Below are 13,414 nucleotides of genomic sequence, written 5' to 3'. Positions count from 1 at the left end.
AGGATGTCGACAGGTCGTGTAAGTTTGATGCTGGTCGTCATGATCTTAACGTACGTTGCTTTTCAATCAGACACGACGACGAACGCACAAAGAATCATCATAAAGTGCAATGAGGCCGACTGCAAGAAAATATGCCAGAAGGCGTATGGGAAGAAGCTGCAGTCCTCGTACTGTAACCACACGCCGTTTGGGGATATTTGTACCTGTGTGCACTTGCCTTCGGGCACCGGACAAAGTGTTGCAACTCCCATGAAGCTGCTCTGATTCTCTAGGTTTAAGGTTTAAGGAATATTAATGTTGTTGTTCTGATATATGGTGGTTTAGAATTGAGGGTTTGATGTTTGCTTTTGCTATGTTTTGGCTTTGTTAAAAGCCTCTATTAGTCTAATAATGAATAATGGAACTCCGTTTTAGTATTTACACAGCAAGAAATATGATATTTCGTTATGGTATTAATACAGTTAAAAATAAAAAATTATGATGAATACGAATTAATTATGTTTGTATAATGATTATTAATTAGTCGTCGTTTCTGCAAATGATGTCAAAACATTATCTACAACTAAAAACTATAGCAGATATTTTGATTATAGGTCAAATCGTGTCAAGTGTTGATTAATTTATAGTTAAAATTTAAATTTTTGTATTGGTTTAATCTGATCGCGGCAATAAATTAATTAATTATGAGCAATGGAACTGAGTTTTAGTATTTAATCTTTGGGTAAATTACATTGACATTTATGAACTTAGGTTTAATTAGATAAACGCTCCATGCCCTTGGCAAAATGGTAGATACACTCATTGAAGTTGTAGTTGTAACTATAAGTATATTCTTTAGCAAAATTTTACGCACACCACTTAAGATGCGTAAACCAACACCCACTTTGGGGGTGTATTTGTAATTTTAAAAAGAGTAAATTGCAATTTTATTCCTTTAACAATTAGATGATTTGACATTTTTGGTCCTGTAAAAATGAATTTTGCAATTTAATTCATAACTTTAAAGTTTTGACAGTTTTAATCAATTGGCTGAAAAATTGTATGTGAGTTGCACATGACACAATTAAATTGTGATTTTTGTCCTATAAATGCAAGACCAAAAATGTCAAACCCTCCTGAGTTACAAAACTGAAAATTGCAATTTAATTTGAACATGTGCAACACTAGCTACAAGAAAATACTAAAAAACAACGGAAAAAATTAGCATCGAGCTAATTAGCAAATAAAATTCTCATCGTTAATATACATTACTTAATACAAGAAATTTACCTGCTAATAAATTTAGCAATGAAAGTTTACCTGCTAATGAATTATTTAAAACATATGTTAAATAATATAAATTAGCAACAAAAGTTTTATTTGTTAATCACGCTGATTCTAGCATCAAAACTTTTCGTAACTATTGAATAATTCTCTTATAGTGCAAGTCACATGCAATTTTCTAATCAAATGGACCAAAAATAGTCTAAAATTGTCAAAATTTTAAAGTTAGACGATTAAAATGAGAAAATTATTTTGTGTATGACCAGAAACGCCACCCCCCATAAGTTACAACACTAAAATTGCATTCTTTTTCTTCGGAAAATGATGTAAAATATTTTGTGTAATTAAATCTAACTTCAAGGATTATCAACATAATTTACCCTTGATCTTTTCCTTATTCGAGAAAATTTTAATTCAGATTCGACCAAATCCAGATATTCAATGGGAAATAGAGTCTGAATAATTAATAAAAATATGAAATAAGAGGTAGTTTCATTTTTTGCCTAATCAATTAATTAAGTGTGTGAAGAAACAATTTAGAGAGGAGGAGAAAACATACACAAGGAGGTGGATGCCATTCCATTCATCCATATCACATACACGTTAATTAATGTTACAGATATATGTATGTGGGGGTTTCAAGGCGAAAGTGATCTAGGAATGATAACGTCTCCGATGTTGTTGTGCCATGGATCCGCCAGGTGCGTCGCCAAGTTCTCCAGTGGCCCTGTACCAGGGTACGCCGATTGCTGCACGCAGAATCCCACGAACGCCAACAACGCAAGACGCCCTGAACAACATACATATATAAGAGATCTCGTGTTCTAACTTTGAGTGTGTGCATGCGTGAGTGTCAAAAAATGGAAAAAAGACGTAAGACGGCCTAAATAGCACGTTTGTATGAAATTATAATTTAGTGTATTCGAAAAAATACGAGTTTGTGAAAAAATATATATATAGGGTTAATTATATTTAGACTCACTCAAAAAATGCGAAATTACATTTTTTCCCAAATAAATTTCAAAATTTCACTTATACCTCCTCTGAAAATTCACTGTTTATATCTCATCCCTTTTTGTTAGGGTTTGGACGAAAAATATTAATGTTAGCAGAAATTATATAATTTTTTTTTATTTTACTCCTCATTTAACATTCTTATGTAATAATTTTATAAATAGAGTGGATGTGTATTTGATACCATTCTTGATTTCCTTGACTTTGAGCTCTTCGAACTTCTTCAGGTCCTTGGAGTAGCCCAACGGGTCAAAAGCCCCACCCGGGTACTTCTTCTTTTCCGGGTCTTTCTCCATGCTCCTCTGGTGCTCCACAAAGGCAATTGCCACGAATTCAATCACCAAAATGGTGGGTAGGGTGCCCCATGGAACCGGGTTACCCAAGTACGTGGCTTGCCCTCCTGGGACTGCTGCCCATTCCTGGGCCTTGACCCAATTACCCAAACCCAAAGCCTCCGGTACAAGAATTCCAGGCTACAAATTCAGACATTAATTAAAAATTTCCGGAATTCAGTTCTACATAATAATATATATTTATCAGCATTTTAATTTGTGACATAATTGTATAAACGGGTACGGGTACGGGTCTTACAACAGCAAGCATAGCCCATCTGCAGTGAATGAGCTCGGATTCCTTGTATCTCTCTAGATTCTCCGGGACTTCCCCTAGACGAAGCGGGTCGAATCCAAAGTCCCTAAGATCCAATCACCATTCGGGTTAACAAAAGAGTTTGGATCCGACTCAAGAGGGTGGTTGGAGATTTTTTTAGTGAACTTATAATCTTTAATAAATATTATTTTATGTTTGAAAACTTATAGTTTCTTTAGAAAAACATCATATAAATTCTAAAAATTAGACCATTAGGAGCTTAAAAAACTTTAGAAAAATGGCTAAATTATTTCTAATATGATAATAAATTTCTTTCAATTAATTACAAAGTTACCATATTATACTTATAAGTTTTCTAATCTTATATCATTCAAATAACTCATTTACTTATTTTTAAAATATAAAAAGTATTTCATAATCCGCAATAAAATTAACCAAAGTAATATGAACTAAACGATAAATAAACTGAACTTATAATATATGATTAAAAAAAAATAACAATTTCGATACTCGAAATAATTATTAAATTCATCGAAAATTACCCTGGGGCTGATCCATCAAGGTAGGGCGGGCGGGGTTGGCCGGGCATCCACTCGGCGGACATGGTGAACCTAGAGGTGGCGGCATTGGTGCCAAACCCTACGGAGCCCGCGAATTTTGACTTGGAGGAGGAGAGGACGGAGGGGCAAACGGCAGCGGCTGCGGCGGCGCAGCTCATCAATGCATTGGCAGCCATTCTTGAATATATGGATTCTTGATGGGGAACTGAGATGAGAGAATGGCTAGGGGGTGAACTAGTTGAGGTGCTAAGTATATGGGGAAAGGGGGATATTGGCAAATCCAAAAGTTGATTGTGATTGGCTGAGGGTATTGGTGCGTGTGATGTCATTGGGCCACGTGTAAGGTGTTCATCCCCAATTGAGATGTTGATGTGGATATTGTGAGGGTTTTTCCATGGTGGAGGTTGGATTTTGAGAGGGGAAAAAATCAGGCAATATCTTGTGTTGGATTATTGGATTTTTTTCCACTTGGAAAATAAATTGTAGAGATTCAGTTTGGATGTATGTGTATATGAAGCTAGTCTACTTATTTTTAATATTTTCTTTAAACTATTTGTAATACACTTATTTCGGGTCAAAGTTAATTGTGTATGAAATAGTTTAAAATAGACGTTTATCAACTTATTGTTAAAAATAAATGGAAAAAAAATATTATTGATTTATAATTTTTGTTTTTGAACTGAGGGAGTGTATGCAAAAACTTAAAAAATTTATTTTTGCGGAGAAAGGTGAAAAGCAGATAAAAGTTAAATTGGATAGTATTTGGAGAAAAATCACTTCTAAAATAAATTTAATTGATGAAATATTGAATTGTCCATATCTGTTAAAAAGACACTATCTTTACTTATTATTTCACTTGTTGTTTGTCACTAATAATTATTTGTCCACAAAAAATAATAATTTTATCTCAATTAGTATTTTATATTTATATTTTTAAAAATATTAAACATATATATTTAATTTAATAATGATCCCACTAAGTAATAACTATTAATTCATGCAGAATAATGAAGCTTGCATGATTGCAAAAAAATAGTTATTTTATTGATTAATCAGATAATAATATATGAACGAAATAATATAATTAGATGATATAGCACATAAAATATAAAAAAATTTAAGATATTAAATATGTGAAAGTGTAAATTTGATTATTGTTAAAATTTGAATTATTTGAAAACTTCAATATCAACTTTAAATATATAATTTTAAAAATAAATTAAAAAGGTAAGTTGAATTAAAGTTATTATAATAAGGATAAAATAATAAAACATATAGTTGGATTATTTAACAAAAAATCAAAACAGCTAAAAACATCCCCCAATGTGCTTTTGGCTTTAAAGCCCTTTTTTTAGGCCATTTCAGAAGTAGAAGTTGGTATCCCAGTTAATTCAAAAGTATTCTTTTGAGCCAAAAATTGAAAAGCGCCTTACAGAAACACTCGCAAACGCTCCCTCACTGACTCAATTTAAACCAAAAATTATAAACAATGCAAATTTATAAATATCAAATGTTTTGTCAATCGCGCCAGTTCTATTTTTTTTTTTTTTTTCCTTGCTTTTCACTATTATTTTCAAATACTTATGCTTAATCTACAAGTTATCTACAATTGATCCACACCACAAAAATCGAAACTACTAGAAACATCCCATTAAAACTAGCTTTACTCCATGAAAAATCAATAGTTAGAATAATAACAAGAAATCTTGTTCGAAGCATTCAAGTGATCAACAATAAGTATTGTTATATTTTATATATATGACTGATTATTCCATTTAAATTGAATGGATCATATAACAAGTAGAATGCTTAATATATAATTCAATTGAATGTGAATGAACCTGATTATATCTAAAATCACCTACATAGCCCAACTACATACAGCACAGCTAAAATCTGCAATATTGTTCAATTATGATTTTCACTCTACATTCAAAGATTCATCAAAAGTAACTCACAAAGTCACATAAACATACATTCTCTCTCAGTGATTTCAGAAAATACAGAACGAGGAAAATAAAGTTTTTAGTTTCATAAGACAACTAGGCCTATTTGGGCATGCAGTCCTAAGAAAAGAATAAATAGAATAGTCAACCAAAATCTCAATGCACATGATAAATAACACCTGTTCTTTAGGATCTCTGTTCACCAAATTTCATGTTCTCAATCTATAGAAGCAAAAAGCAGTGATGAATTTGTTCCCCCGAAGCCGAAAGAGTTTGACAAGGCTGCTTTGATGGTCATCTTCTTTGAAGCACTCAAAGGCATGAAATTGCCACTAAAAACAGGATCCGGTTTGCTGAGGTTGAGTGTTAAGGGTGCGATTCCCTGCAGTAAATTGTGACTACTAAGCTAAGGAACTCGGAAAAGTATAACAGCATCTAAGTCAATGCTAAGCAGGATGACAATCTGCCGACGTTTAAACCAGGACATGGATAGACTTCTCTATAAGTTCGTGTCAGGCCTGGATGTGTCGTGGATAAGCATATATTATACAATTTTATATGTGAAATAATAAATATTTGGACACACGATATAAACAAGTACAATAATAAAATTTGATTCCATATAACTCCACCATTCACAGTGATTCAATGATTTCAAGTTGCTACTCCTGAACACAAATAATGGGAGACCTCATTTGGCATTTACTGAGCATGCAGCGTCTTCGATTAAAACAGTTCACATAGAAAGTTCTTAGCTACCTCAAAAACCAATTCCAGGACTTTTTATAATATAGTGACATTGCTCGTTAAGAAGCCAAATTTAGTATTTTGCGAAACTTATACTTTCTGCCAATTTCTTTCAATTAGTGGTAAGTTTAACCTGAAATCTGAGAGATACAGACAAACTTTTAAAGTGGCAAGAATCCAAGAAATAGAATCCAACTTAGGATTTCCTTACATGGTGTATGGCTAATATAGAGAATAATGCTTCAACTGCTCCAGCTGCCCCGAGCAGATGTCCAATAGCACCCTGATGAGGGATCACCAGCATAGTACAGATTAGACTAGAGTTGTTGGAACATACCCAAAATGCATTCTGAAAAGTATATTCTTTTTTCCTTTTGTAACAGGATTGTGAAGAAACACGAATAGATAAAGCAGCACCACATTCAGGATAACCATAAATCATATTGCTAAACCACTTAATTCTACTTACACTGTAGCCAGAATAGGTCTTGCGCCAAACTGTTTAAGAAAACTTTTGTATTCACATCTACTTTTTCTATAGAAATGTACCTGATATCATATCTACGTTACCTTTGTGGAGGAAAAGGCTAAAGCCCCAGATGCTGCATGATCGGAAAATAAAGACTGAATTGCCTTGGCTTCCACAGCATCACCTGCATGAGGAGTTTCAACATGTTAAGCTATGTTTAACAAACCATCATACCAATAATTAGTATTCTGAAAGTTCATAATGATATTACAATAGAATTTTAATTACCCAAAGGAGTAGATGTAGCATGTGCATTAACGTAATCCACTTGGTTAGGGTTCAGGCCAGACTGCCAACATTAGCAAAACAACCTAGATTAGTGAACCAATAATACTCGTCCTTTTCATTGATGAATAATACTTTTCCTCATAGCTTCCTTTTCTAGTGGGTCACCAGGGGGCTGAAGGAGCTTTACATGTATACTTATGTTATTAGGCTATAAATGGCATTGTGCAGGACCACTAGCAATAAGAAAACAATATTTTACAAACATGAGCAAGATGAGTAATAGCAGCTGGATGAATGATGATGGAACTTTGATGCTCCTCTCCAAAGCATAGCTTGTCAGAGACACATGCCCTTCCAATTTCATAAATATAAACAAGAATATATTTTGCAGTCCTCCAAAGGCACTCGAAAGCACACCAAGGTGAACCAGAAGCAGATAAGAAACTCAAGTCACAATCAAGATGATCAATTTCAACACAGTATCATAAGACAGGAGATCAACACTAGAAGATCTGACATTCTAATTCTTGTTCAAATTAATAATTTAAGGGGAGTGGTTAAAGAATTTTGCTGGGACAAAGACAGACCCTCTTTCCCAGGAGATAAGGTATCCAGATACCATATTCCGCATAATGTCAAAGATAACGAGATTGATGAGAACTTTCAACTTCTGAGTGACTGTATTTGTCATTTAAGGGGGAATCAACATGTGTCAATTAATAGCATTGCAAAGGTCTCTTAGGTATCCACTAAATAAATGCACCTTTGCAGATTACCTTTTTGGGTTTTTTAAGAAACACAATAGTGTCTCCACAGGGCTGTGTTCATTTGGGGGTAGGTCAAATGTTTATGCTATCTGACATCAGTACCTGCCTTTTTCCATGAGGCTATCCAAAATACTAGGTGTTAACTACTGTACAATCAAGTCATCTATAAATCACACTTCCAGATGCTAACTATGAGAAAGGCACTGAAAAAATACTTTATGACTAGAATGCCAGATACCTGCTTCAGGGCACGTGTCATGGCCAAAACAGCCCCTCTTCCATCAGCATGTGGTTGAGTAATGTGATACGCGTCACCTTAAGAAAGTAAAATAACTATGTTTTCTTTAATGAAATTCTTAATATAGAATAGAATAGCAACAAAGTCTGATGGTTGAAGAAATTACCTGACATCCCATAACCACGGACCTCAGCATAGACTTTAGCTCCTCGCTTCTTTGCATGCTCCAGTTCCTTAGAAATTAAACTTATGGTGTGATGAAAGCTTTCCACTAACAAACAGGCTGAATTTTATGATCCAGACAAGTTAAAACTACGAAGCATCCATTGTTCTTGAGCCTTGTAATAACATAAGCACCAGTAATTTCACCACTGAACTTCTTCAATTGGCCAATTGTGTAGGATGCCCTTGGTGACACATTTTTTCCCTTAAACGAGAGTTCTTTACCCCATTCTAGCAAAAATATGAAATTTGTTTGACATGTAGCAGCACTCACCTCCAAAACAAGGATGCCAGAACCTTCACCTATACTGCGTTTCAGCAGCTTATTAAACGATATAAGTGAAACAATCAGGTTAAAGCAGCTACACAATTACAAAGAATAGCAGCGATTACTTACACAAACCCATCACGGGCACAATCAAAAGGTCTTGAGGCTTCTTCAGGCACAGCATTGTACTTGGTGGTCAATGCCCTTGACCTGTACAAAAAGTAGCAGTCACTTGTATCTCTCACTATGTTAGATCTTGAAGTTTGAATAGGACCTCCTCCTAAATTTTATCACAGGGACCTATAACAGCTCTCTGGACGGATTCCTAAAGTTCATCCCAAAGACTCTAATTAGCATATTCATGTCACTGGCCAGTGACAAATTAATACTACACCTTAGAAGTTTTGAACATCCAAAAAACAGGGGGAGAAACAACACAAAAAGTCACAAAAGCATTATTGGAAAGTCTGTGTCGAAGCTTTTATGAAACAGACATGGCAGACTCAACTCCTCAAAAAGCCGCCTATTGATTCTTGTTGACATGAAATGCATGCCAGTTAGATAGAACACCAGCTTTCTATTTCCCTTTTCCTAGGGGAGTGGTTATCTAGCCTTCTGACAAGCACCAATCAGATATACGACATCTGTAAGGAGGAATGGCACAACGAATTCATTAATCATTACCTACAGAATCCTGCTATAGACAAAGCATCGATGCTTGCTTCAGTTCCCCCGGCAACCATAACATCAACATCTCCAAATTGAATCATTCTGGCGGCATCTCCAATAGAATGTGCACCAGTAGCACAAGCTGTCACTGCAGCATGGTTTGGTCCCTAGATTCAAAATCAAGACTAGGATATACAATTATATCTTGTATATCACAAAAACGATTCTTCAGACCATAAAAGTGATTGCATACAGTGTCAAAGCCAAAAATGTATGAAACAAGTTATCTTTTATCACTCAACCTTTATTAGAAAAAGAACGTACATTTAAGCATTTCAACCCTAATATGTTTCAAGGTTTTCTTTTAAATTAATTTAGACCTATTGTTTTGCATGTTTCTGCTTAAAGTATACATCAGATTTAGGTTCTCCAGCAACATAATTGCTTGATCTCAAATATTAAGTTTAGTTAAATGCCATGCTCTCAAATGATTTAACAATAGATAGGCTGCAGAAATGATAAAGTATAGACCAGAAAAATTAGCGTTGCCATCTATGTGGCATATGAAGAAGCCCACATATAGCCCAAAATGACGAGTCTTGTAAATTTTCACATGTTTCCAAAAAACTAGAAATGTATTAACTGCATACCTGAAATCCATACTTCATGCTCACGTGGCCAGAAGCCATGTTTATCAGTATCCTTGGGATGAAAAATGGGCTGAGTCGGCGTAGTTTCTGCACCCAAAAAAAAAAAAAAGGTTAAACGATTTCAACAGTTTGAACATCAGTTACAATATAATATTGTGTAAAAAATTAAAATACAATGACATGGTGGAGGAAGGTTCCATCGCCCTGGTTCATTGAGGATATTTGTCAATTTTACATATCAGAAGAACTTTATTGCTCTGGAACCTTTCACAACGAATCGACAAATAAATAACAGATTTCCAAGATATTATATAATTAACACAAAAAGGAGCATCCAATCGACCTTCTCACAGATCATTTTTGAAGCATCCAATATGTCGCTGATGCTACCAGTTCCTGCACCTATGGAAACTCCCTGGTGATCTAGAAGTTAGAATTAGAAGTAACCTGCTAATAACCTTCATAACATAAAATGGACAATAACTACCGTTCTTTCCTTCTCATCCTGTGTAGTGGGCATATAATTCGCATCTCTTAGCGCCTCATCAGCTGCACATAGTGCGTAGCTTATAAACCTGGCAGTTGACTTATGATCCTGGGGAGATTAAAAAGTAAAATCTGAACTCAAGATTGGGGCTTGCTGAAAAATTGAATTTACAATCTCATATAAAACATATACAAATGTCAATTAGAAACCTCATGAACTTCTCTTAACCAATTGTATAGATGTCAGCCAATCACATATTCAATATGTTCTTGTCCTGCTTTTCACCTTTCTCATATTTGGGATGCATCAAAAAATTTAATTAATTTGACACCAAGAAATAAAACCTATGAGTGAAGCTTCTGATGGCGCTACATACGGTGAATGATCTTATTTAGTGGATGTTTGTACTAGAAGAAGCTATATTGAATGGGTGAGGCTAAAACTTGGTAGAGTGGCTGCAAATTTCTTTCTTTGTCATCACCACTATCATTATACTTCAAGTTGACAGGAATTTTTGTCCCTTTCAACATAATTCAGTTACAATTGTGAAAATGGTTTTATTTATTTAATTAGTCTTTTATAACAGGGTGCTTTTAATGCTCTCCAGGTTATCCTAGTCCAGGAGTTTTTCATTGCTTTTCTGAATCAGTGTAGGATTCGAAATCAAAAAGATTGCCAGAAAATGATATCAACCATTTTGTTGGGCTGCATAAAGAAAGAAAAAAAATCAGAAGTATTTGAAGCAAACATTTTTAGACTATGAACAGCCTAAAATCAATTATTCACTTGTTTGCTTTTTCCCTGCAGAGGACTTTTCTCTTTCAAAAACACCAACTACAACTTAAGTTTTCAGTACTTCTGCCAACAATCTCAAATAATTTATAAACTGACGACATAATTAAAATAATTACCTTAGAGTTAAGCCACAACTCCTCATTAAATTCACCAGGATTGGCCCCACAGGGTACAATTCCAGCAACTTTGGATGTCAATTGATCAAAGGTATGTAGCTGTGTCTCTCTATCAAATCCATTCATCTTCAGATCTTCAATAGTTACTGCCCTAATGCCACACTCCCCTTCTATTAAACGCTTCCAGGTGACCTCCACCCCGCACCCCAAAGGAGTAACCATTCCTAAACCTATTGTAGTATAAACACAAATTTTACTAAATCCATTTCAAACGCCAAATATCTACTTCGCATTGAATTGAACATAGGACATGAACTGGGACTGATAATTGAGTTGTCAACCAACCTCTAAGAGAATGTCATATTTTAACGTTGAGAAATATGATGCTGTATTCATCAGCAAATTGGGAGTTCAACAGACATATCACTACCAATAATAACAAGGTGCTATTAACAGTTTCAAATTCTGTGAGCAAAGCTTCACAACTAACATGCAGCATTAAAATGGTTGGTTGTTTTTGCTAGGGGTTCTGATAATATAAGCATTCTAGATAACAATAAAGGCAAAGAAAATGAAGGCAAAAGATGCTATCATGGAGGATGAAAACTGTAATTCGTTTTAAACTTGCTCTTCATAATACTTTCTCCAGTTCTTAGTTGCGGCATTAAACTTGACAACTTCTATCAGCTAACAAATTAGCATCTGTGGTTGGAAATCTAGAAAAAGGAAAGTACCTGTGACAACAACTCTACGAGGGGGCAAAAAGGGCGGTGGGTCAAAGGGACCAGAAGAGTAGAATCGGGTGAACTGGATGATTGAGGAGACGAGTCTATTACTGTAGCGCCTTGCCATTGCCATTTGCTTCAAAAACCATAAAGACAACCAAACACTTAGCAGCACTACTTGCACATGCAGTTAGCAAGCCAGTGAAAAGAAAGAATTTAACAGTACTTGGAATTATGTTTGACTCAAAAGAAAATAGAAATACAACACTAGAAATGCATGCTCAGTCGAATCAATTTGCTCCTACAAGCACTAGTTAAAATATTTCGGTATACTAACTTCCCTCTCTTTCTCTACTACCTAAAAGCATGGAGTACGTGGTGAATGACAATGTTTCTTCATGAGCCCCATCCATTCAACAAATTCAATTCCATCAAAGCTTTCACTGAATGAAGGTAAGAAAAACATCTGGAATAACTTTGCTAACATAATAAACTTACAGTAATTGTCAGCAACCTTTGCATCAAAATAGTTACGATTTATGAAGATTAAAATTTAGAGCACAGAAATTAATTCCAGCAGGCAATATTAGCAAAATGCCTGGTGATTCCTCTGTTTTCCATGACTAAATACATCAAAAACTTGCACCTTACTTTCTCTTTCCACATTTCAAATCGTGCTGGTGCTTTCTATAATCAGAATAACAGATAAAGTATTATGGGTTTTTCTCTCTGTGAGGCATTCTGTCGGACAAGTTATACACCAATTCAAATGGCATCGAATTGCACAACAGAAACCCCATCACGGCAGCATCTTTCTTCTATACTCAAATTAAGTATTCAGGCTGGAAATTCAGTAAAACAATAACAATGAGTAATTACCTGTTCTCTAGACAGCGAGGAGAAGAGGTTTACAGTCAAACTCTGTCCCGTGAGAAAAAACAATAGTCCTAACAGTGCCTTAAAGTTCTATAAGAATTTGAAGAATTTGCACACGCGTCCTTTTAAAGTTTGGACTTTTGATATTCGCTACCAGAAGTACAACTTCAATATTCTTGGAAAATATTCAATGTAGGGGGTGTAATCCAGTCGAGTTCGCCCATTTTTGGTTGGCTCGAGCTCGATTTTATTTTTTATGGCTCGAGTTCGAGCTCGAGTACTTCAGCAATTTTTTAGCAAACTCCCAAGCATTTCCAACAACACCGCCCTGCACCAACCCATCAGCCACTCCACACAAACCGACCAACCCCACCGTCACATAACACCCACCGCACACCCCAACTCTCCCCTTCTCATACCAAATTAGTTCATATCCATTTTCATTTCTTGAAACACCAAACCAACACAGACTACGAAATGTAATGGCAAACCTGTTCGAGCTTCTTGCTTGGCCGACAAAACAACAATCGCCTTCCTAGTGCAGACGGCGCTGGTAGACGGTTTGGGGCTTGCAATCGTTGGTTTGGGGCTAGGGTTTTAGGATTTACATTTGGAAATTGGGGGCGAAAGAAAAAAAGAGTGGGGTTTGCTTCCAAAAAAAAAAGAGTGGGAAATTAACGAGAAAGAAATTGGGCGGGTGATGGT

General features: G+C 35.2%; 2 protein-coding genes across 4 annotated transcripts; both read right to left on the bottom strand.

Annotated features, from left to right (window-relative positions):
* LOC105161112 (chlorophyll a-b binding protein 6, chloroplastic) lies at window positions 1,739-3,689 on the bottom strand. Its single transcript, XM_011078700.2, has 4 exons — window positions 3,429-3,689; window positions 2,869-2,971; window positions 2,462-2,750; window positions 1,739-2,053 (listed from the first exon to the last, which is right to left on the bottom strand). The coding sequence occupies exons 1-4, from the start codon at window positions 3,620-3,622 to the stop codon at window positions 1,902-1,904; spliced, it is 738 nt and encodes a 245-aa protein (XP_011077002.1). The 5' UTR covers window positions 3,623-3,689; the 3' UTR covers window positions 1,739-1,901.
* On the bottom strand, window positions 5,384-13,414 carry LOC105161111 (3-oxoacyl-[acyl-carrier-protein] synthase, mitochondrial). 3 transcript variants are annotated; one of them, XM_020693567.1, is made up of 16 exons: window positions 13,201-13,414; window positions 12,192-12,276; window positions 11,843-11,969; window positions 11,109-11,338; window positions 10,198-10,305; window positions 10,054-10,125; window positions 9,711-9,797; window positions 9,076-9,227; window positions 8,521-8,601; window positions 8,398-8,431; window positions 8,068-8,134; window positions 7,902-7,978; window positions 6,897-6,957; window positions 6,710-6,792; window positions 6,351-6,422; window positions 5,384-5,774 (listed from the first exon to the last, which is right to left on the bottom strand). In XM_020693567.1, exons 3-16 carry the CDS (start codon window positions 11,964-11,966, stop codon window positions 5,610-5,612), a joined length of 1,413 nt encoding a protein of 470 aa, XP_020549226.1. In that variant the 5' UTR covers window positions 11,967-11,969; window positions 12,192-12,276; window positions 13,201-13,414; the 3' UTR covers window positions 5,384-5,609. The 3 variants fall into 3 exon arrangements, with proteins under 3 accessions (XP_020549226.1, XP_020549225.1, XP_011077001.1); XM_020693566.1 differs by lacking the exon at window positions 12,192-12,276; XM_011078699.2 differs by lacking the exons at window positions 12,192-12,276; window positions 13,201-13,414 and adding an exon at window positions 12,713-13,150.

This window comes from Sesamum indicum, linkage group LG4, assembly GCF_000512975.1.
Source record: "Sesamum indicum cultivar Zhongzhi No. 13 linkage group LG4, S_indicum_v1.0, whole genome shotgun sequence".
Classification (NCBI taxonomy): Eukaryota; Viridiplantae; Streptophyta; class Magnoliopsida; order Lamiales; family Pedaliaceae; genus Sesamum; species Sesamum indicum.
The sequence above is the reverse complement of the archived record's forward strand: the minus strand, read 5'-3'. Positions and strand labels throughout refer to the sequence as shown.